The 25,573-nt window shown below is 43.5% G+C and overlaps 1 protein-coding gene across 1 annotated transcript; it reads left to right on the plus strand.

Moving 5' to 3' along the window:
* Positions 1-4,904: 4,904 nt before the first annotated feature.
* On the plus strand, positions 4,905-25,462 carry LOC122541540 (E3 ubiquitin-protein ligase TRIM21-like). The gene is made up of 5 exons (XM_087978701.1): positions 4,905-4,947; positions 8,612-8,889; positions 8,976-9,071; positions 9,165-9,398; positions 25,327-25,462. Exons 1-4 carry the CDS (start codon positions 4,905-4,907, stop codon positions 9,201-9,203), a joined length of 456 nt encoding a protein of 151 aa, XP_087834827.1. The 3' UTR covers positions 9,204-9,398; positions 25,327-25,462.
* Positions 25,463-25,573: the final 111 nt, after the last annotated feature.

Below are 25,573 nucleotides of genomic sequence, written 5' to 3' on the forward strand. Positions count from 1 at the left end.
CTTTAGGGAAGGAAACTGCCATCCTTATCAAGTCTGGCCTACATGTGACTCCAGACCCACAGGAATGTGGTTGACACTTAACTGTTCTCTGAGTAGTTAGGGAATGGCAACAAATGCTGGCTTAGGCAAAAAAATGGATTTCCCCTCTTCCCTTCACACTTCTAGTCACCCATTCTCTTATCTACTCCCCATATATTTCCCTCTCACAATCACTCTCTTCACACAATCAGCTCCTTCTTCAATCTGCTCATTGTCCATTCCAGCTTCCCCAACATATCACTCTCCCTCAAACTCATTTGCCTGTCACCTTCTACCTCACATAAATACTCACTCAACCCTTACCACCATTGAACTCCCTCTTCCCCTCTCTCACAGCATTCTCTATGCAGACTCATTCCTCCTCCTGCTCACCATTTACTTAATCCCTCACACTGGCCAGCCCCCATTAATCTCGCCTCACATTTGATTCTCTCCAAACCATTGCACAATCCTTCCGCCCCATTATTTTGTTTCCCCAAACATTCTGGTCACCTACATTTTAAAATCTCTCCTCCCTGCCTGACTCTTCACTCCTCATGTCCTTTCCCCACTGCACTCTCCCTGCACGCTCCTCTCTCTGATCCTTCACTTTCCTATTTCAACCAACACACTGCCCCCAAATTTCTACCAATTCTCCATCTCGCTACCCATCTCACCTCATACTCTGAAAATGTGTTGCTGGAAAAGCGCAGCAGGTCAGGCAGCATCCAGGGAACAGGAGAATCGATGTTTCGGGCATAAGCCCTTCTTCAGGGCTTATGCCCAAAACATCGATTCTCCTGTTCCCTGGATGCTGACTGACCTGCTGCGCTTTTCCAGCAACACATTTTCAGCTCTGATCTCCAGCATCTGCAGACCTCACTTTCTCCTCACCTCATACTCTGTCTCTCCTGCTTCGTCATATCCCATCCATCTGCCTTGTCTCAAAACTTTGTAATCCCTGTCTCAAACAGCACTCACTCAACCACTAAATTAACCCCTCACCCTCTCTTCAGCTAATCTTCCCATCCTGGTTGCTATTCCCAGAAACTCAGTCTCCACTTGCCCCTGTCTCTTAACTGCACATTCACCTCTGTTCTTGTGCCTTCTTCTCCACCACCCAATTTGCATCACCCTTTGCTTTGCACTTGCCACCCTTTCTTCTTGCCACATGCAAGATGCCAGCGGAGTAGGGCTCCTGAGCTGGAGCTCATCCACTCTGATTGCTTTTCTGTTCTTCTTTTTCTATATTTTTTTCTATTTTTTTTCCATCTTATGCTTTCCTTATTTACCTCTTGAGCTCAGATGGCATCAGCAGCAGGCCTTGCATGAACCCAGCACAAGGGATAGGAGGTCCAACATGGAACTTGATCATTCACCAAACTGGGGCCATGGAGGCAATGGTGGCCATGAAACGTGGCAGCAGTTGGTTCCCAGCAATGGCAGTGGGAGCAATGAGCAGTGATTGGCAGCAAAGGACGGCGACAGTGGTGGTCAGCGATGAGACAGCAGCAGCAATGCATTACAGCAGCGGCTGTCAAAACATGTGGTGCTGGAAAAGCACAACCAATCAGGCAGCATCTGAGGAGCAGGTGAGTCGACATTTCGAGCATAAGCTCTTCATCAAAAATGTGGGGGAGGCCCAAAGGGGGAGGCTGAAAGATAAATGGGAGGGGTGTGGGGCTTGGGGGGGGTATGCGATAGGTAGTTGAAGGTGGGGGTGATGGTGATAGGTCAGAGCGGAGGGTGGAGTGGATAGGTGGGAAAGACGATGGACAGGTTGGACAGTTCAAGAGGGCAGTGCCAGTTTGGAGGGTTGGATGAGAGATAAGGGAGAGTGGGGAGGGAGATGAGGAAACTCGTGAACTCAACATTGATCCGTGTGGTTGGACGGTCTCAAGGCAGAAGCTGAAGTGTTCTTCCTCCAGGCATCAGGTGGCTAGAATCTGGCGGTGGAGGAAGCCCAGGACTTGCATGTCCTTGGTGGAGTGGGAGGGATACTTAAACTGTTTGGCCATGAGGGTTGGTAGTTAGCAATGAGGCAGTGGCAAGGCCTGGTGTGCCAGGTGGGTCTTAGCCTACTGAGGGGGGCAGTGAGCCCTCTTGTGGAAGCCCAGGCTTGAAGCACCTGCAGGTCCGTGGCTCAAGAAAGGACTGTAATGTTTGACATTTTAACTTTATTTCTTTATTTTTATGCATTTATGCTCAGAAGACTGCAGTGCTGAACTTGTTAAAACTTACTGCTTTCGTTCTGCATTTCTATAATTAAGATTCTGCACCTTAGTACTTTGTATCTAAGATGGCACTGTGCATGGCCACATTGTCCACCTTTCACTACACTCTTGTATCCTGCAATTGAGTACACATCTCAGTAAAACCTGAATCTAAATGATCCAATTCTTTCTCCCTCACAATCTGCTCCCCCCACCCCATTCCACATCACGTCCCTCACCTTCCCATGCTCACAACGAATGGCCTTCTACACTCGCCTTCCCCAACGCTCCTCTCTATTTCCAAACCCGACCCATTGACTACATTCTCCTATGCTGCGCCTTTCCCTTCAGTCTCTTCATACATGTTACCCTCCGCTCCTGTAATATCCTCCCCTTCTCTCTCACGATCCTTTCTCCTCTCCCAAAATTCCCTCCTCACCATCGTCCCCACCCTGTGTGTGTGTGTCTCTCTCTCTCTCTCTCTCTCTAAATAACTTGCCGTTACTTTAACTTTCCACTTCGCACCCTTCCCCTCTCTCTGACGGTGTTATTTGATCTCTCCCCCAGCTCCAGCCTCTCTGACTCCGGATCCGAACACAGCGCATCCCCGCTGTGGACTGGACCAGTGTGAGACTCGGAGACACAGAGCAGCCGCTCCCTGACTCCCCGGAGAGATTTGATTTCTGGTTGTCACCTGAGATCAGAGGGATTCACATCAGGGAGACATAATGGACAGGGGGAGGGGGGAAGGGAGGTAGACCTGGTGGAACCTGGGAGCGGCCCGAGAGTCTGTGAAGGGGAAAGGGGGGTATCACCACAAACCCGGAGAGCGGATTCTGGATTGTGCAGCAGTTTGCCGAATAGGTTATTTAGCTGCCACTTCCCCCTCTCTGGCCCCTGCCCCGAGTGTGAATCCCCGGAAGATCGGGGTTTTCCTGGACTATGAGAGTGGACAGGTGTCATTTTACAATGCGGACACCATGTCCCATCTCCAAATTTTCATCCACACTTTCGCTGAGGGTCTTTCCCTTTTTCCATCCGGGAGGGAATTACGGCGGGAAAAAACCCGGCTCCGCTGACAATCTGCGGGATTAAAGGGCACTGACAGATCCATCCCATAGTTTCACCCCGTCCCCCTGCCTCCTGCCAGCTGTAACCTGATGGGGGAGGGTCAGTTTCAGTCAGAGGTGGAGAGAGAAACCAGGTTAACATTCTGAGAATGGAATTCTCCAATAAAAATACAATCAGACAACCAGGGGCTGTGTTCATCAAAACCGAATTAAATCCAAATATCAGAAACGTATAACAATCTTCTCAAAACTCGCTAAAATCATAAACGCATTTGTCCTTTTATTCGATATTCCCAAAAATTTATATTTGCATGCCGTGCATTCCAAATTCAGATCAGATTTTAATTTACAACTGATCTTGACATTATTTCAAAATCTGTATTTGATAACACAGCTGCAAAGACTGACTTGACATTCCGTAGTGTGGGGCTTTTGCCAGAAACGTCGATTTTTCTGTTCCTTGGATGCTACCTGACCTGCTGTGCTTTTCCAGCACTACTCTAATCTTGACTAGGATGTAATGTAGTCAAAGAAAAAAGTGTAGATGGAGCTTCTGTGGGCGGTTGGGGGGGGGGGGGTGGGGGGAGCGTATCCAGCATCTGCAGTACCCACTTTCGCCTATTCTGTAGTGAATGCCATGTGTGAACTGATCGTTTTCATATGCCATTAATAGGCAAAGTTTAAACAAATAAAATCAGGTCGATTATTTTACATCAGACTGTTACTACAGTCAAAAGTGTGGTTTATTTCTGATTTATTGGTCTGTGTATTACTATCCACATCAGCAAAACTATCCTAAAATCATAATGTAATTATGTATCATTAAAATTACAATTAAAATACACTCTACGAGTTTTAAAATGTGTTGCTGGAAAAGTGCAGCAGGTCAGGCAGCATCCAAGGAGCAGGAGATTCAACATTTCGGGTATAAGCCCTTCTACAAGTTTTGTCTATTAAGAATCATTATACAACTTTATAAATTATTTGGATGTTGACGGCATTGCATGATTAGATTAGATTCCCTATACAGTGTGGAACCAGGTCCTTTCACCCAACAAGTCCACACTGACCCTCCGAAGCACAACCCACCCAGACCTATTTCACTACATTCACCCCTGACTAATGTACCTAACACTACGGGCAATTTAGCATGGCCAATTCACCTAACCTGTATATCTTTGGACTGTGGAAGGAAAACAGAGCACCCGGAGGATACCCTCGCAGACACTGGGAGAATGTGCAAACTCCACACAGACAGTTGCCCGAGGTGTGAAGTGAATCTAGGTCTCTGGCGCTGTAAGGCAGCTGAGCTAACCACTGAGCCAGATTAATGAACTCTATTAACATCACATTCAAGCACCCTCAGATCCCTCTGTTCCTCTGAGCTTCCGAAGATCCTATCATTCATTGAGTACAGCTCTGTTATGTTACTTTTTCCAAAGTACATCACATCACACTTTCAGGTTTAAATTCCATCTGCAACTGATCTGTTCATCTAACCAATCCATCTACATTCTCCTGTAACACAACACCTTCCTCTTCACACTCAATCACATGGCCAAGCTGTGAACTTGTCGTCACCCCTCCCCCACTTCATATTATCATGTACATCACACACAATAAGGGACCCAGCATTGATACTTCTGGTATGCCATTGGACACCAGTCTGCTGTGACACAAACAGCCTTCCACTGCTATCCATTGACGCCTGCCACTAAGTCAATTTTGGTTCCATCTTGCCAAGTTACCCTAGATATCCTGTACATTTACCTTCATTATCAGTTCCTATCTAGGACCTTGTTGAAGGCATTACTGAAATCCATATAAAATACATCTATTTTAAATGCGAGACATTGAAATCTTTTTGGAGAATAGATCTGGAAGATTCTTACATATATGTAGCGCCATTCACAACGATGAGATGTTCCACAGCACTTTAAAGCGCATTGGGCATTTCTGAAATGGAGTTACAGTTGGGATGTAGGAAGTTCATCAGGTATCTTGAGCACAGCACTGAAGCCAATGATCAGAACAGATGGCTTGGGGATATTGATTTAAGGAGAAATGTAAGTCATTATGACAGAATATACTCCCATTCTCAGGCTAGAATAATGTCACAATATAATCAACACAAAAATTTGGAGAACATACTTGGTGACAGTTTATTGGTACATCCGAAAAACACCACATCTCACATGGCAGGGTCCAACTGGATTGTTCTCCAGGCCTCGATACTCTGATCTGACTCAGAGTTCAGAGTGCTCCCACTGAACCAAAACTGACACCTATCAATGGAGTTGAGACAGTTTCCCACCCGTTTCTGGAATGTTGCTTTCCAGAAGAAGGTTGCAGAGATGATGCAGTGCATTTTCTGTTGATGCTGTTACCTCCCAGACAGGGAGGTAACCTTTACCTTCCCACTGACACTGGCTCAGAAATAAAGAAAGATGATCATAATGGAATCTTCCATCCAACATTGAGAGGCTTTTTTTTTAACAGAGGATCATGAGAATGTGGAACTGGCTGTAAAAGGGATTGGATAGTGTAGAGAATATAATCCATAATTTATGGGTTTAAAGCAGTGAATACATGGATTAGAGAGGAGACATGTGTCCTCTGTCTGTACTCTTTCCTCATTTCGTTGTCCCCGAACCACAATGGCAAGGAAGCTGAAAATTAAATTATTCCATGGTGGTCAGTATACTGTGGGATATAGGTAAAGTAGTGTTACTTCTGCAATCATAATTACTTATGCAAGGTAAATGAACTCACACCAGTGTATAATTGTTTCAGCCAAGAGCTGAGTCAACAAGAATGAAAACTATGTGAAGGAAATACATAATTGTTTTTGTATTAGCTAAAATACACATGCAAGAATGAAATATGCCTGCAAATAGATGGTAGATGTTACAGACAAATAGCTAAGGTGCTGTGAGGAGAGGGGGTTAAGCTAGATATGCCTGTACAAACAATAGTTATAAGCATCTATTTCCCACTTCTGCAAAAGCAAGAACAAACCACAATCAAGAAGTCATAAGGTCATAAGGTCATAACAAGTGAGGGAAATAGATGGTAGTGAAGGAGGATATACCTAACAATGGACCACAACAGGATGTGGTCAAACGGCCTTGTGAGGCCAGAAATAAGCATTTTATCACAGACAGGGCCGGATAAGGCAAGAGATACACAAGAGTAATGGGCGTCGGTCTTAGAGAGGTGGGAGATGTAAACAGGGGAGGAGCAATGGGGTGAAAGAATAGGAACCAAATTACATAAATGTTGTGTACTAGTTGAATTCAGTGTGTGTATGTCCCTGCCTTGTGGACAGTGAACACCACACCCCTCTTACAAGAGCGAAATAAATGACATTACTGATTCAGATCTTGTCTCGGACTGAAATTATTGAAGTGAGTGTGCTTCGTTTCTCACAATACCATCACCAGAGTCTCGATTAGAGTGGTGCTGGAAAAGCACAGCAAGTCAGGCAGCATCCGAGGAGCAGGAAAATCGATGTTTCGGGCAAAAGCCCTTCATCAGGAATTGAGGCAGGGTGCCTGCAGAGTGGAGAGATAAATGAGAGGGGGAGGGGGTGTGGCTGGGGAGAAATTAGCATAGGGTACAATAGGTGAATGGGGGTGAGGATGGAGGTGATAGGTCAGAAAGGAGGGTGGAGGAAGATAACAAAGAGTGCAATGGGTGAATGGGGGTTGGGGATGTGTATACCATCACCAGGTCACCTTTTATTTACATACACACATAGTTCTTGACGCTGATCCAATCACATTAGGAATAGCTCCCAGAATGAACAGATCCCCTGACATTCCTGTTTCTATCTGTTAGCCAGGATTCCCTGACTGGACCAGGCTAACAGCTCCAGTTAGGGGAACCCACATTCTATGAAGTCCAACTGACTCACCTTGTTTCAATCACTACATCCTTTCTTTCTTATAGCTTGTCCTGGAGCATTTTTTCACCAGGTCAGGTTCCTCTGACTCTGCCTCGGATACTGGCAGCATGTATGGGACTGTAGCCCACCTCTTGTGCCCAGAGCATCTGAGAAGAATTTGTTCCTCTTCTTCAAGTGGTAATGGTGTAGAGGTTGCAGCATCCACAGTGTCCATCTCAGACTCCAAGGTTTCTTTGATGCCAGATGGAAGGGAAGAATCCAGGAGTTCCAACAGACAGCTGTTCTGAGGGGCTGAATATGTTTCGCTCCTGCCCTATTTGTGAGTTTGCAATGTTCATGTGGTCCACATGCTTGTTCAGGCCTTACTCACTGTCCAAACCGTTTGCATCATGAGAACTGACTTCATGTTGACCATGCAAGGTCATTTCCATGGTTTCCACACCAAGCTTCATTGCCTCGAGCAACTGTCTCTCTGGATTAGTGGAGTCTGGTGACTGGCATTGGCATTTGTGAAGCTGTTACACCCCGCCACCTCCCCCCCCCCCCCCCCCCCCTCAAAGTTCTGGGAATATCTGGCTTAAATTGGGCAGTGTCTTCTCATTATCAACTGTGCTCTAGAGGTACACCTGTAGATGCGTGAGGGGTGGTCCTGTAATCAAACAGAAACCAGGACAGTTTCTGGTATTGAGCCAAGCTGTAATCTGCTTTCAAAGTCTGGACTCCTCTTTCTGCCAGGTCATTGGACTATATGTGCTGAATGCTATTTGACATTAGGAAATATGCAAATTCCCTGCTGATCAATGATGGCCTGTGTCTGTGACCAACATTTCTGGGAGGCTGTGCATTGCAAAAGATGCTCATGGATTTGCTATCATCAAACCACTTTGGGTTGGCATATCCACAATGAATTAAGAACATTGAGCCGATGAAAAGACTGCAATATTGACATGTGACCAAGTCCAGGGCTTAACCGACCATTTCCGCAAACGTGATGGAACCGATTATGGTAATTGTCCTTGTTGGCACTCAGGGCACTGCCCCACAAATGTGGCTATGTCTGCATCCAGTTTTGGCCATGAGACATAACTTCTCGCCAACATTTTCATTATGGAAATCGCTGGATGACTCTGGTGGAATTGAGCCAAAAACTGGCTGCAGCATTTGCCTGGGATAACTACTCTTCCTCTCCAGAATAATATGCCATCCCAATGGTGATCTGGTCTCGTCCCTCCTGGGATGCTGCCCAGAGCTTGAACCAGGAAGTGCTGAGATTTAGCATGGCTTCCAAACCGCAGCTCCAGAGGCTGACGGAGGAGACAATTTGCTCCATTTGTCTGGAGTTCTTCACCGATCTGGTTGCACTGGATTGTGGACACAACTTCTGCTGTTCCTGTATCACCCAGAAGACAAGGAGATAAGTTCCTGCCCGGAAATTCGAGAAGAGTTTCCGGAAAGAAACCTCAGGGTAAATCGGGCCTTAGCGAATCTGGCCGAGGAGGCTCAAAATTTTAAGCTGGATCCGAAAGAGAAGGAAAGTAAACCTCACTGTGAGGTACATCAGGAAGATCTGAAACTGTTTTGTGAAACTGACAGGAAATTGATCTGCTCAAATTGTGTCGAAGCTCCAGAACACAGAGAGCGTCGCTTCATCCCGACTGGAAAAGCTATTAAAATCTACAAGGTAAAGGGAAATACTTTACACGTTAAAAGATTTATCACATTTTCACAGTTGAACACTTCAGTTATATAATATTTTGTCAATTTTAGGATAAGATAAAATCTTCCTTAGATTCTCTCGCAGAGAAACAATTTATGGTTTTGGAAATGGAGCTGACCCAGAAACGGAAGATTTCCGAAGTGAGGGTGAGCTCTCCCAGTGCTGATTCTCTGGGATCTCGGTTAGTTTTGTTCCCGTTACCGTGGGATATTAATGAGGTTTCACATTTCATTTGGTAGGAACAGGCGAGCAGCCTGCAGACCCACATCACATCCTAGTTCACTAAAATGCACCAGATTCTCACTGAGAAAGAGCAGCGTTTACTCAGAGATCTCAGGGAAGAAGAGGAGAGGATTGTAGAACCAATGGAGAAAAACCTTCGAGAGATTCAGGAGAATTTAAATTCTATTGAGGAGGAACTCTCAAAGTTGCAGCAACAGTTGGAGCAAAACGACAAACTGATATTTCTGAAGGTGAGGAAATATATTGGTGGTCAGTTCAGTCAATTTGCACACAAATTTTAAATCATTGGCGATAACTCTTAACATCGCACCAACTGACAAGACCTATGATCTGAATTCATCTGAAATTGTGGTATATTGGACCATTTTTCTCTTGTCACTGAACTCATTGCTTGCACACTGCAGAATTTTGGAAATGCTGGCCAGCTCCCGCGCATGAATTCTAATATTAATATTTGCCAAGTACCTTTCTCTGTGTTCCTCAAGTTTAATTATCTAGTGGAACTCCCATTGTAATTCAGTTCCAGTCCCATGTGGAGAGTGTGTGGGTGTGTCTGGTACAGTGGGAGTGTGAGAGTCACTGTGTCTGTGAGCAGGACTGATGGTCAGTTCCAGTTTATTTTCCCCTCTCCTCAATCTTCCTTCCAAAATGGATCACTTTCCACTTCCGTGTTGTGTCTGCTCATTTCAACAGCCTGTCTGTCTCCTCCTGAAATCTGTTACTGTCATCCTTACCGTTTGTGATTCATTTCTTTCAGGAGGCAGCTTGTCAGAAGAGAATGTTGGACATTCACTTTATTTGATTTCATTTTTGATTTATTATTGTCACATGTACCGAGATAAAGTGAAATGCTTGTGTACAATACAGGCAGATCACACCATACAAAGTGCATCAAGGTAATACACCACAGTGCAGGAAAGATTATTACAGTTACAGAGAAGGTGCAGAGAGAGAGAGAGAGAGAGAGATCAACATTAATATTTGAGAATTCTGTTGAAAAGTCTGATAATAGCTGGGAAAAAGCTATTCTTGAATCTGTTCGTAGATCTGTTCAAATTTTTACATCTTGTGCCTGACGGAAGAGGGTGGAAGTGAGTATATTTGGGTGAGAGGAGTCTTTGAATATGTTGGTTGCTTTCCCAAGATAGCACAGTTTGCAAAATAACTCAATGACTTGTAATTTGTGCATAGTGGAGAAGGTTACCTAAGATTACAAAGAGATCTTGATCAATTGGGTCAATGGGCTGAGGAGTACCAGATGGAGTTTAATTTGTACAAAGGTGGGGCGTTGCATTTTGGTAATACAACCAGGGGCAGACTTCTACAATTAATGACCAAAAGAGAAAATGCTGGAAAATCTCAGCAGGTCTGGTAGCATCTGCAAGGAGAGAAAAGAGCTGACGTTTCAAATCTAACTGACCCTTTGTCAAAGCAAATTTCTACAATTAATGGTAGGGCCCTAAGTAGTGCTATCAAACAGAGATCTAGGGGTTCAGGTACATAATTCTTTGTAATTTGTGTCACAGGTAAACAGTGAAGCTAAGAAGGGGCTGAACATGCTTGGTTTAGTGACTCAGACTTGGAGTAAAGAAACTGAAAGAATTGCAAATGCTATAAATCAGAAACAAAACAGAAGTTGTTGGAAAAGCTCAGCAGGTCTGGCAGCATCTGTGAAGAGAAATCAGAGTTAACGTTTGGTTCCAGACACCCTTCCTCAGAACTGATGGTAGCTAGGAAAATGTTGGTTTATTTGCAGAAGATAGGCTTGAGGGAGGGGGTAAAGAGCAAATGATAGGTGGGGATAGTGCCCAAAGAGAGAGAGGAAGAATTGGATAGACAAAGGAGTGGACAACAATCTGGCTAGGAGAGTGAATAGCTGTGAATGGAGACAGTTAGTGGTATAGGAGTTGGGACATCAAGTTGAAGTTATACAGGAGTCCTCTTAGTGAGGCTTCTTCTGGAGTACAGTGTCCATTTCTGAATGTCCTGTTATTGGAAGGATATTATTAAATGAGAGAGGGATCAGAAAAGATTTACCAGGTGTTGCTGGGAGTGGGGGGCTTGAGTTATAAAAACAGGTTGGATAGGCTGGGACTTCTTTCACTGAAGCATAGGAAGGGTGACCTTATAAAGGTTTATAAGATCATGAGGGGCATAGATAAGGTGAATAATAATGGTCTTTTCCCTAGGGAAGGGGATTTCAAACTAGTGGGCATATTTTTAAGGTGACAGGAGAAAGATTTAAAATGGACATGAGGCCAACATTTTATGCAGAGTGTGGTTCATGAGTGGAATGAACTTGCTGGGCAAGAGTGGATACGAGTATAGTTACAATGCTTAAAAGACATTCCGATAGATAGGTTAGTAGGAAAAGTTTGGAGGGATATGGGCCAAAAACAGGCAGGTTGGCCTGGTTTAGTTTAGGAACACAATGAGCATGGACTGCAGGTTCTGTTTCCGTGCTGTATGACACAATGACTCTATTGCTTTAAAAAACACACAACACCATGTTATAGTCCAACAGGTTTAATTGGAAGCACACTAGCTTTCGGAGCGACGCTCCTTCATCAGGACACAATCACCTGATGAAGGAGCATCACTCCAAAAGCTAGTGTGCTTCCAATTAAATCTGTTGGACTATAACCTGGTGTTGTGTGATTTTTAACTTTGTACACCCCAGTCCAACACCGGCATCTCCGAATCTACTGCTTTAAAGTGTGTAAAGTGACAATAATTCAGTTTTGGTTCAAACTCAAGCATTTTTTCATAATTTATTGCAGTGTTGAAACAGTAACAGTTTCTTTTAGTAATGATCAAAATGGAAACAGGTTTAGGTAGGGAATTCCAGAGCTGAAGGCCTCTTCAGCTGAAGGTCCAATCTCCAGTGGGGGAGATGTTCATGAGACCCGAAGTAGAACAGCAGAATTCTCAAAGTCAAAAACAGAAATTGCTGGAGAATCTCAGCAGGTCTGGGAGCATCTATGGACAGGAAGCAAAGTTAACATTTTGGGTTCAGCAAGCCTTCTTCAGAACTGTTGGAGGGTTGTGGAACTCACAGATTGACCAGTTGGATATGAGGTTATTAGATATTTTCGGTTCCACAAGCTCAAGTGAGTGATGTATTAGAATGTAATCTACTGTCAGGTTAAAACCTCTTTTTCTTAACCTGCATGCTCCTAAATCCATGTCCTTTCATTATTAAAGTTACCCTTACTCTGTTATAAAACCAAGATTAATGTTTCATTTTGAACCACATTTGCTGAAACACAAAAAGTACTTAAAGCTTGATCATTTAAATCACTTTTGAATACTCTGACAAAGTGGAGTTTGTTTAATAATAATTTTAATAATTGCAGGATTAGTGATCCATCTGAATAACTGTCAGTAGCAGAGTTTGGCCTGGCTATAGGAAATTTCAAAGGTCCTTTACAGTATACAGCGTGGAGAGAAATCCTAAATGCCATTTACCCAGGTAAAACTCACATTAATTTTCCTGATGATAAATCAAGTTGTGTGGGGACTAAATGAACTCCAAGGCCCCAGTTTATTGTAGCTAATCTCAGATTAGATTATATTACAGCGTGGAAACAGGCCCTTCGGCCCAACAAGTCCACACCGACGCGAAACCCACCCATACTCCTACATTTACCCCTTAGCTAACACTACAGGCAATTTAGCATGGCCAATTCACCTGACCCTGCACATCTTTGGACTGTGGGAGGAAACCGGAGCAAACCCACGCAGACACAGGGAGAACGTGCAGACTCCACACAGTCAGTCGCCTGAGGCAGGAATTGAACCCAGGTCTCTAGCGCTGTGAGGCAGCAGTGCTAACCATTGTGCCACCGTGCCACTCAGGAGGACTTTCTTTTTGTATTATCCAGTGCATATATCTCAGTAACTGGCTGAAGCAATCAGCACTTGCTGTCAAATCAGTGAAGACATTTGTCTAACAATAGGGATAGAGGTGAGAGGGGAAAGATTTAAAACGAACCTAAGGGGAAACCTTTTTAGGCAGAGACTGGTGCGTATATGGAATGAGCTCCCAAAGAAATGGTAGAGGTTGATACAATTGCAACATTTAAAAGGCATCTGGATGGATATATGAATAAGAAGGGTTTTGAGGGATAGAGGCCAAATGGGACTAGATTACTTTAGGTCACTTGGTAGGCGTGGATGAGTTGGACCAAAGGATCTGTTTCCATACTGTACATCTCTATGACCAGAGAAACAAAATTTCTACTTCAGAGATGATTAGCTTCATCTGGAGTAATATTTGGATGACATAATCCTAATAATTATCTGGAAGATAAAAAGGTATCAGACCCAATGTTAACAGATGTCTAATATATTGCGAATTAGGCAACTTATTTCATAGAAAAGGCAATCTGTGTCAATACTGGATAAACAAGGGATTGTGGTGATCACATTAAAGTGTATACATCTCCAAATAGTAGGGAAATAAGCATCCATAGGTTGAACGTGGTCATAGATTATACATTGAACGTCACTGAACTTTGATATTCATGAACTTTCAGAATAGATGGTCAGAATGCAGTTTGGGTATAATGAGGCTGATATTTTTAGTGACCCTATTGATCAAACCCTGCTGAGCACTCCCTACCTTTGACAACACTGTCAATTCAGACACTAAACAAAATTAAAGAACTCAATGTTGAGGAACTCAAAGGTTGGGAAAATGGAAAGAAGATAGGAAGCAGTCGAATGAATATTAAAAAGTTATTGATCCTTAAATGTTTCCGGAAGGCAAGAGAGGTGGTATGAAATGTCTCGACTCCAGAAAATCATCTTGTATCTGCTTCTGCTGCAGTTAATCAAAGCCAGTGTCAAGGAGTATCTTGACAAGATGGACTCAGCAGCCTACACCATGAAAGCATCCAAGATCACCTCTTCATCCAGACTCTGCTCCATGGAACAGGATGAGATGTGGTCACATTTCTTCCAAAAGATTCAGGGAGAGAGAGAGAGAGAGATACCTCTGATTAGCAGTCTGAAGGTATAAGACAGATCAGGAACATAATTGGATACTGACATTAAGAATCCTTTTATGTTGGATTGAATGATATGAAGCCCGAAGACAGCACAGCTTCCTCATCATACTGGCCTTCTGTCACTGAGGTTTTGGATAAGAGTGTATGGGAAATTCAGAGTAAATCATTAACACTGGATAATCTGACAAAATCTGCCAGACCCCTTCAAGAAAGTAGCCCAGACCCTAAATTTGCGTGTTGTTGTAAGCACGTGCAATGCAGAAGTCCCAGGAGTGATGCAGCTAGTCAAGCACTTAGTTTTAAGCTTAACAGAATTTATTTAAAAGATTACCACATGAATTTCTTTTGGTTTGAAGTGACCTGTACAAGAAGGATGGATTGCACCTAAATTGGAAAGGGACTAATATACTGGCACGGAGATTTGCTAGAGCTGCTCAGGAGGATTTAAACTAGGAAGGTGGTTGGGGTGGGGGGAGGTGGGACCTTGGGAGATAGTGAGGAAGAGATCAATCTGAGACCGGTACAATTGAGAACAGACACGAGTCAAACAGTCAGGACAGGCAGGGACAAGGCAGGACTAATAAATTAAACTGCATTTATTTCAATGCAATGGGGCCTAACAGGGAAGACAGATGAACTCAGGGCATGGCTAGTAACATGGGACTGGGATATCATAGCAAGTACAGAAACATGGCTCAGGGATGGACAGGACTGGCAGCTTAATGTTCCAGGATAAAAATGCTACAGGACGGACAGAAAGGAAGGCAAGAGAGAAGGGGGAGTGGCATTTTTGATAAGGGATAGCAATACAGTTGTGCTTAGGGAGGATATTCCCGGAAATACATCTAGGGAAGTTATTTGGGTGGAACTGAGAAATAAGAAAGGGAAGATCACCTTATTGGTTTATTATTATAGACCCCCAAATAGTCAGAGGGAAATTGAGAAATAAATTTGTAAGGAGATCCCAGCTGTCTGTAAGAATAATAAGGTGGTTGTGGTAGGAGATTTTAACTTTCCAAACATCGACTAGGACTGCCATAGTGTTAAGGGTTTAGATCGAGAGGAATTTGTTAAATGCATACAAGTCAATTTTCTGATTCAGTATGTGGATGTACCTACTAGAGAAGGTGCAAAACTTGACTTACTCTTGAGAAATAAGGCATGGCTGAGGTGACTGAGGTGTCAGTGGGGGAGTACTTTGGGGCCAGCGACCATAATTCTATTAGATTTTTAAAAATGATAGAAAAGGATAGACCAGATCTAAAAATTGAAGTTCGACATTGGAGAAAGGCCAGTGTTGACGGTATTAGGCAAGAACTTTCAAAAGCTGATAGGGGACAGATATTCGCAGCGAAAGGGACGGCTGGAAAATGGGAAGACTTTAGAAATGAGATAACGAGAATCCAGAGCAAGTATGTTCCTGTTAGGGAGGAAAGAAAGTCTGGTCGGTATAGGGAATGCTGGATGACCAAAGAAATTGAGGGTTTGGTTAAGACAAAGAAGGAAACATATGTCAGGTATAGACAGGATAGATCAAGTGAATCCTTAGAAGAATATAAAGACAGTAGTAGTATACTTACGAGGGAAATCAGGAAGGCAAAAAGGGGACATGAGATAGCTTTGGTAAATAGAATTAAGGAGAATGCAAAGAGTTTTTACAAATACGTTAAGGACCAAAGGATAACTAGGGAGAGAATAGGGCCCCTCAAAAATCAACAAGGTGGCCTTTGTGTGGAGTCGCAGAAAATGCGGGAGATACTAAACGAATATTTTGCATCAGTAATTACTGTGGAAAAGGACCTGGAAGATATAGAATGTAGGGAAATAGATGGTGACATCTTGAAAAATGTCCATCATACAGAGGAGGAGGTGCTGGATGCTTTGACACACATAAAAGTGTTTAAGTCCCCAGAACCTGATCAGGTGCACCCTAGAGCTCTGTTGGAAGCTAGGGAGGTGCTTGCTGGGCCTTTTGCTGAGATATTTATATCATTGATCATCACAGGTGAAGTGACGGAAGACTGGAGGTTGGCTAACATGGTGCCACTGTTTTAGATGGGTGGTAAGGACAAGCCAGGGAACTATAGATGAGCGAGCCTGATGTCGGTGGTGGGCAAGTTGTTGGAAGGAAACCTGAGGGACAGGATGTACATGTACCTGGAAAGGCAAGGACTGATTAGGGACAGTCAACATGGCTGTGTGCATGGGAAATCATGCTTCATAAACTTGATTGAGTGTTTTGAAGAAGTATCAAAGAGGATTGATGAGGGCAGAGTGGTAGATGTGATCTATGTGAACTTCAGTAAGGCGTTCAACAAGGTTCCCCATGGGAGACTGGGTAACAAGGTTAGATCTCACAGAATACATGAGAACTAGCCATTTGGATACAGAACTGGCTCAAAGGTAGAAGACAGTGGGTGGTGGTGGAGGGTTGTTTTTTAGACTGCAGGCCTGTGACCAGTGGAGTGCCACAAGGATTGGTGCTGTGTCCTCTACTTTTTGTCATTTACATAAATGATTTGGATGCACGCATAAGAGACATAGTCGGTTTGTAGATGACACCAAAATTGGAGGTGTAGTGGAGATCGAAGAAGGTTATGTCAGATTACAATAGGATCTTGACCAGATGGGCCAATGGGCTGAGAAGTGGCAGATGGAGTTTAATTCAGATAAATGCGAGATGCTGCATTTTGGGAAAGCAAATCTTAACAGGACTTATAGACTTAATGGTAAGGTCCGAGGGAGTGCTGCTGAACAAAGAGACATGGAATGCAGGTTCATAGCTCCTTGAAAGTGGAATCGCAGGTAGATAGGATAGTGAAAAATGCATTTGGTATGCTTTCCTTTATTGAGTACAGAAGCTGGGAGGTCATGCTGCAACTGTACACTACATTGGTTAGGCCACTGTTGGAATATTGCATGCAATTCTGGTCACCTTCCTATCGGAAAGATGTTGTGAAACTTGAAAGGGTTCAAAAAAGATTTACAAGGATGTTGCCAGGGTTGGAGGATTTGAGCTGTACGGAGAGTTTGAATTGGGTTGGGCTGTTTTCCCTGGAGGCTGCGGGGTGACCTTATAGAGGTTTACAAAATTATGAATGGACAAAGACTTTTCCCAGGGGTGGGGGAGTCCAGAATTAGAAGGCCGAGGTTTCGGTGAGAGGGGAGAGATATAAAATATTCCTAAGGGGCAATGTTTTCACCCAGAGTGTGGTACTTGTATGGAGTGAGTTGCTAAAGGAAGTGGTGGATGCTGGCACAATTGCAACATTTAAAAGGCATTTGGATGGGTATATGAATAGGAAGGTTTTGGAGGGATATGGGCCGGGTGCTGGCAGGTGGGACTAGATTGGGTTGGGATATCTAGTCAGCATGGAACAAAGGGTCTGTTTCCATGCTGTACATCTCTATGACTCTGTGAAACACAAATAATAGAGAACAGAATACAGAATATTTAACCTCTCTGAAAACCCATTGGACTATCCTAACGTAGTGATGCTGTTCCAAATATTTGCAACAATCCGCATTAACATCCCTTGGTACAAAACGTAAAATCAAAGACAGGGTCTTACAAGAAAGAAGCCAGAGAGAAAGAGCAGTCAGCCTGGACCTCCTTCTTTGGAGTCCAGCAGCTTTTTCAACTCTACTGTGCTAAAACCAAACCAAACCAGAGAAACACTGAGCTGGAAGAACTGGCCACTCCCCTTTTGTTGTATAAGTGTTTTGTTTTTTTAAAAATGAAAAGCCTTTTGCCTGAGGCAGTCTCTGATGGCAAAAATCACATTGGCCCAAAAGTTCTACAACATAGAATTCTACAACATGTTTGTGTCTTTTGCAAGTTCTCTGGAAAGAAAACAAGGACAACAAAAACTTGTTGAAGGAACAGCATCGGCACAATCTTAAAGAAACATAAAATTCCTGAAAGTGACAGCTCTCCAACCCAGTTGTATTCAAATTTGTGGCACTTGATCAGCTTGGACCTTCTGGAACTGTCTGGCAGTTTGCATCTTGCTGGCAACATTGACAATCTATGAGGAAAGGCATCATCATCCTCATTTACAAGTAGAAGTGGGAGAGGGTCGAAATTGGAATTAGTTGCATCATTTCAGTGTTTAATGTGGAGTAAAGCATTTAGTCCAAATTCATCAGCAATTGAGTCAGATTTGGAGATAGGTCTGATCATGTGAAATCACTGCACTGTAACTAGCAGGAAAGTTTCTGATAGCCATGTGCTGTTCAGGGTTCCAATCACCTCTGTGTTTGACAGAAGGTTGGAGACCTGCATCATTGGGCAGCACTATCAGAGGGATGTTCATGAAATATTGAACACCATCATGATGAATATATTCGCCGAAATCAGGTTAGGAGGAGGGAATCAAAATTAAGCCACATGCCTGACCCAAACCTCTGTGCCATATTTTCAATCACACTATTCCCTGTTTGTTCATGTGTTTGCTGAAATGCCTCTTAAACTTTCTAATGTACCCACTTCGACCAATTCTTCTTGTAGCATGCTCCAGGCAACTAACATCTACACATAGACTTATATGATGTGGGTTCAGAATTAGGCCTTTCCTCCCTTTGACTCTGCTCTGCCATTTGAACATGGCTGATAGGTTTCTTAATCTCATTCTGCCTTTTCCCCCTCACATTTGATCAATTTACTAATCAAAAGCCTATTTTTCTCTGTCAGTCAGTGACTTGACCTCCACAGCCTTCTGTGGCAATGAGTTCCACAGTATCACCATTCTCTGGGTGAAGAAATTCCTGCTCACCTCAGTTCTAAAAGTTATCCCTTCATTCTGAGGCTATGCCATTGGGTCTCCTACTAATGGAAACAGCTTCACCACATCCACTCCATCAAGGCCCTTCACTAAATTTTATATTTCAATGAGATTCCACACTTCCTGGGAAAGACTCCAACAAACAACAGAATCCATGCCCTTTCATAGTTTTATATACTTCTGTCAGCTTGCCCTTCAGCTTCTGGTTATCTAGCAAAAACAATCCAAGTTTATGCAACTTTTCCTAATAGCTAATGCACTCCAATCTAGGCAACATCCTGATAAATCACTTTTGTACTCTCTCCAGATCCTCCATATCCTTCCTATAATGTGGCCAGCAGAACTGTGCACAATACTCTAAATATGGCCTAACTACAGTCTTGTAGAGCTGCAACATAACTTGCCAACTTTTTTGCTTAGTGCCCTGACTGATTAAGGCAATTATGCTGTATGCCATATTTACCACCTCATCTACTTGAGTTGCAATTTTCAGAGAACTATGATCTTGGACCCCACAATCCCTCTGTATATCAATACTCCAAAGCGTCCCATCATTTACTGTATACTTTCCTATTGTATTTAACCTCCCAAAATTCATTACCTCACACTTGTCTGGATTTAACTCCATTTCCCATTTCTCCACCGAACTTTCCAACTGATCTATATCCTGCTCTATCCTTTGATTACCATCACTGTACATAACTCCACTAATTTTCATGTCATCTGCAAACTGACTAATCAGACCACCACATTTTCACAAACAACAGAGGTCCCTGCACTGAACCATTGACCATAGATCTTCAATTAGAGAAACACCCTTCCAAACTACCCTCTGCCTTCTATAAGCAAGTCAATTCTGTATCCAGCTTGTGAACTCACTATGGATCCCACATGATTTCATCTTCTTGACGAGCCTACCACGAGTAACCTTGTCAAGTGCTTTAGAAAGGTCCATACAAGCAAATCGACTGTCCTACCCTCACAACCACTTCCTCAAAAGCTTCAATTAACTTTGTGAGACAAGACCTTCTCCGCATAAATCCATGCTGACTATGCCTAAAAAGCCCATTCTTTACCAATTGTAAGTAAATCCTATCTCTAAGAATCTTCTGCAATAATTTATGTACCACTAATATCAAGCTCACTGGCCTACAATTTTCCTGGATTATCCTTGATGCCCTTCTTCAATAAAGGAACAATATTGGCTATTCCTCAGTCTTCTGGCTCCTCACCTGTGGCTAAAGAGAATGCAAAGGTCTCCAAGAAGACCCTAGCACTCATCTCCCTTGCCTCCTTCATTTCACAAGATAGATCCCATCAGGAAATTTTGTCTACTTCAGTTATTTTCAAGACACCTGACAGCGCCTCCTTCTTAATATTGGCATATCTAGAATATCAACATAACCGTCCTTATTTTTACTGTGATCCATGTCCTTCTCGTTGATGATACCAATGTGAAGTACTCATTAAGGACCTCACCTTTATCTTCTGGCTGCTTGCGTAAACATCCTCCTTTTTTCTTGACTGGTCTGATCCTTTCCTTACCCACCCTCTTGTTCTTAGTGTATATTTACATGCCTTGGGATTCTCCTTAATCTTACTTGCCAAGGACATTTCATGGCTCCTTCTAGCCATCCTAATTTCTTGATTAAGTTATTTTCTGCTTCTTTTATATTCCTCAAGGATCTTGTTTGATGTCCAGTTTCTTAAACCTTACATATGCTTCCTTTCACTTTTGACTAAACTTTCAAATCTCTTGTCATTCAAGATTCCCAAATCTTTTCATCGTTACCTTTCATCCTCACAGGAACTTGCTGGTCTGAATCTTATTAACTGGCCATTGAAAGACTCCCATATGTTAAGACATGGATTTATCCTCAGAAGGCAGCCCCAATTTAGTTTATCCAGTTCCTGCCTAATACTGTAGTAAATAGCCTTCACCCGCTCCCACTCCAGTTCAGCACTGGAATCACAGGTAGATAGGATAGTGAAGAAGGTGTTTTATATGCTTTCCTTTATTGGTCAGAGTATTGAGTACAGGAGTTGGGAAGTCATGTTGTGGTTAGTGAGGACATTGCTAAATCTACTTTTGAAATATTGTGTGTAATTCTGGTCTCCTTCCTATCAGAAAGATGTTGTGAAACTTGAAACGGTTCAGAAAAGATTTGTAAGGATGTTGCCAAGATTGGAGGATTTGAGCTATAGGAAGAAGTTGAATAGGCTAGCGCTGTTTTCCCCAGAGTGGCAGAGGCTGAGGGGTGACCTTATAGAAGAATATAAAATCATGAGGGGCATGCATAAGATAAATAGACAAACTCTCTTCCCTGGGGTGGAGGATTCCAGAACTTGAGGGCGTAGGTTTAGGGTGAGAGGGGAAAGATAAAAAAGAGTTCTAAGGAGCAATGTTTTCATGCAGAGTGTGGTACATGTATGGAATGAGCTGCCAGCAGAAGTGGTGAGGCTAGTATGATTGCAACATTCAAAAGGCATCTGGATGAGTATGTGAACAAGAAGGGTTTGGAGTGATATGGGCCGGGTGCTGGCAGATGGAGCTAGCTTAGGTAGGGATATCTGGTTGGCATGGACAAGGTGAACTGAAGGATCTGTTTCTATGCTATACATCTTGATGACTCTGTGACTCTAAGTTTTACCCATAACTATCTTAAAACCTATAGTGTAACCCCATCATAGTGATTGCACTTACTTATTCAAAAGTTCTCCCCATGTGGCCTTTCTATTGAGCCCTCCAACATGTACTCTCTTCACGTTGCTGTGACATTCTCCTTAATCAGGAATGTGACTCTTCCATACTTTTACAACCCTCTCTATTTCACACAAAATATCAAAACACTGTATTTGCCAGTTCTGTCCTTCTCTCAACCAAGGTTCGGTATTGGCTACCACAATGTACTAACCCCAGCTGTAAACTCATCTGCTTTACCTGTTCTAATCCTTGCATTAAAATGAATCTGACTATCAATCATCTTGTGTTTATTAACGTAGCCTTGCCTGTTCTTCCCATTAGATTTGACATAATGTTGTCTTTCTCCTCTACAACTCCATGTTCTTACCTACTGCTCTGTTCCACACCCCTTTGCCTCAGTAAACTCTCTAGAGTGGCAGCACAAACCTCTCTGCATGGATATTCCAGTATTAGTATCTTTCTTGACTAAGTCCCAACTGCCCTGGAAGAGAACCCAATGACCCAGATGTCTGAAGCCCTCCTTCCTATATCAGCTGTTTGGCCACACATTCAACACAAGCAATCTCTCTCCAGGCACTTCTCATGCAATCTTGACATCCGGTTCCTGAGAAGTCAACCCTGTGTAACATTTTGAACCCAAACATAACCTCAGCTGGTCCACTTCTGGAATCAATGAAATTTCTACCAACTCTGTTCTGCTCTGACCACCATTTCAACTGACCTTGATCTAGGCTTTGCTCCTCAGGGTTTTATCCAAAGTTTCCTGCTGGTGGTAACCCCCAGGTTCAATCTGCTCCAGTCCTGCCTCTGCTCTGACTGGCTAATGTCCAGTCGCATCAGTAACACAAAAACCAAACAACGTGTATAAGTCTGTTCTGGTGCAGTCTTTTAAACACTTTTGCAAATAAACTTCAAGACAACTGTTGCACAATTCACCTCATTGTGGTAAATAGAGTCAGAGAGATGTACAGCACAGAAACAGACCCTTTGGTCCAACTCATCCATGCCAACCAGATATCCCAATCCAATCTAGTGCCACCTGCCAACACCTGGCCCATATCCCTCCAAACCCTTCCCATTCATATACTCATCCAAAGGCTTTTCAAATGTTGCTATTTTAGTAGCCTCCACCACTTCCTCTGGAAGCTCATTCCATACACGTACCAGCCTCTGAGAGTAAAAGTTGCCTCTTAGGTCTCTTTTATATTTTTCCTGTCTCACCCTAAACCTATGCCTTCCAGTTCTGGACTCCCCCACCCCAGGGAAAAGACTTTGTCTATTTACTCTATCCATGCCCCTCATGATTTTATTAACCTCTATAAGGTCACCCCTCAGCCTCTGACCCTCCAGGGAATGGCACACAGGCTAATATATAGCAAACTCACAAATGGCACTATGGTGGTAGCAAGAGGGCACTAAAAGCTGGTCATAACAGCTTGTTACTGGCACTGAGTGGACAGCTGTGCTCATTTATTTTTCTTGTAGATAGGCAGGAGGCTGGAAAATACAGCAAGCCAGGCAGCATCAGGAGGTGTAGTAGACTATGTTTCGGGTGTAACCCGTTTATTTTTATGCCAGATGAGAATGAATAATTGCTTCGGTTTATCCATTTGTCTTTAAAAGTTCACCATTGCCATTTCCTTTAAGTAACATTCTGCTACTTACCAAGGCAAGCTCATTCCTCAAACCAGTATAGCTTTCTTTTACTTAATTTCAACATGAATTGAATTTAATAGACCTATTCTGATGTTACTTAATCCTGTTAATGATTCCCAAGTGTCCTATCTTTTCGCATACGTTCTAAATGCCTTCCAGATGACAGATGTTAGGATGAGCCATTTTCTTATTAAATGGTGGAGCAGGCTTAAGGGACCAAATTGTTTACCTCTCTTTGTATTTCCTATGTACGTATGTGTCAAGTTTCAATCCCATTAATTAGACCAGCACTTTTTAACTCATATTATGGTTCTCCATTCCTCATTCCCATGAGACCTTTACTGACCTAGCATTTGCCAAAGGTTTGTCCTTTTACTTTTGTGTAACTATAGTCCTAATGTATTTATTCTGCCATCTCCTTTTTATCCAATAGCAATTCTCCATTTCAGACTCACAAAGGACTGCATTTGTGTTCCCTAACCTTTTGCTTATGTCATTTAGAATGTCTTCCAATTCACTGTCAGCTTCCATATTTTTCTCTATGCCCCTCTCTCTCCGTCACAATCTCTCCCGACCCCTGTCCCATATATTTCTTTCTCTCTCCTCCTCACACAAGCTTCCTCCACTGTATCCTCCATAATCACTCTTCAATCTTGCTCATTTCCCCACCCAAACAATGCCCCCACACTTCATCAAACTCTACCCCTCACAGTCACTCTCTTCTTAAAATCAGCTCACTCTTCACTCCTGCTCACTGTCCACTCCAGCTGAGCTTCCCCAACATGTTACTCTCCCTCAAACCCTTCACCTCATATGAATACTCACTCAACTCTTACGACCTTTGCAATGACTCTCACCACCACCCCCAGATTCCACAACAATCTCTATGTCCACTCATTCCCCCTCCTGTTCACCATTTACTTAATGCCTCACAATGCTCAGACCTCATCAATCTCCCCTCAGATTTCCTTCGCTCCAAATCATTGTACAAATCCCTCATCTTCATTATTCTGCCTCACCCAAACATTCCGGTCACCCACACCATAAAATCTCCCCTCCCTAACACTGATCCCTTACCTCACTCTTCGCATCTTGTTTCCATTCCTCACCACACTCTCCCTGCAAGACCCTATCCCCAATCCTTCACTTTCCTGTTCCAACCAACACACTGTCCCTAAACTCTTTCAAATCTTTTATTTTGTTACCTTTCTCACTTCATGCTCTCCGTCCCTCCTGCTTCTTTACATTCCCATCCACCCTGGCTCTTCCCAAACCTTTTCATTCACCATCTCAAACAGACAGCACTAGCCCAACACATTAGCCCAACCCTCAATCTCTGTCCAGCTAATCTTCCCATCCTGGTTGCTACTCTCTAAAACTCACTCCCCTCTCACTACTGCCTATTCACCCCTTGCCTTGTGCCCTGATCTCGACTCAACCTAAGTCCCTCTCTCCACTACCCCTCACTGCCCCATTCTCTGATTTGCTCCTGCCCCATTCCTTTTCCAACTCTGTCTCCTGCAACTCCCTCCTCTGCTCAGCTTTAATCTCAGAAACCTTTCCTTCTCACACACTCCCATCCACTCGCTCACCCTCCCACTCACTCCCACCACCATGGCCCGATCCTATCACTGTGCCATTTTCCTAGACCCCTCACTGCCTCAACTATCCCCTCCTCCACAATCACCTACCTTACTATCCCGTCTAACTATATCCAATCCTATCCTAACAAATCTTACTACTCCCCAACAATCTTCTCCCACACTATCTCTTCTCCCACTATAGACTCCCCCATAAGAGCCTTCCTTTCCCAGAATCCCTTCCCTCACAGTCTCTTCTCGCAAATGCCCTCCACTCCCTTACTGCAACTGCCCCACCATGCCCTCCTGACAATGTTCCCCACCCTTCTCTCAAAATAACTTGCTGTTACTCTAACTTTCTGCCTCTCCCTACTCCCCCTCACCCTCTCCCATCTCTGATTGTGTTATTTTCTCTTCCCCAGTTCCCGCTGCTCTGGCGCTGGATCCAAACACAGCAAATCTCAGACTCATCCTAGCTGAGGACTGTACAAGTTTGAGACTCGGAAACAAACCACAGCTGCTGCCTGACTCCCCGGAGAGATTTGATCCATGTCCGTGTGTCCTGGGATCAGAGGGATTCACAACAGGAAGACATTACTGGGAGGTGGAGGTGTGGGAGAAGATTGAGTGGAGTCTGGGAATGGCCCGAGAGTCTGTGGAGAGGAAAGA

Source organism: Chiloscyllium plagiosum, unplaced genomic scaffold (genome assembly GCF_037043375.1).
Source record: "Chiloscyllium plagiosum isolate Xiang-an unplaced genomic scaffold, Cpla_swu_hap1 HiC_scaffold_35, whole genome shotgun sequence".
NCBI lineage: Eukaryota > Metazoa > Chordata > Chondrichthyes > Orectolobiformes > Hemiscylliidae > Chiloscyllium > Chiloscyllium plagiosum.

Bases quoted from the DNA above. Each gene is read 5' to 3' on its own strand.
- LOC122541540 (XM_087978701.1), top strand. From the start codon at position 4,905: ATGTACATCACACACAATAAGGGACCCAGCATTGATACTTCTG. The intron at 4,948-8,611 runs GTATGCCATTGG...TGTATCACCCAG, and splicing joins ACCCAGCATTGATACTTCTG to AAGACAAGGAGATAAGTTCC. The intron at 8,890-8,975 runs GTAAAGGGAAAT...TGTCAATTTTAG, and splicing joins AAGCTATTAAAATCTACAAG to GATAAGATAAAATCTTCCTT.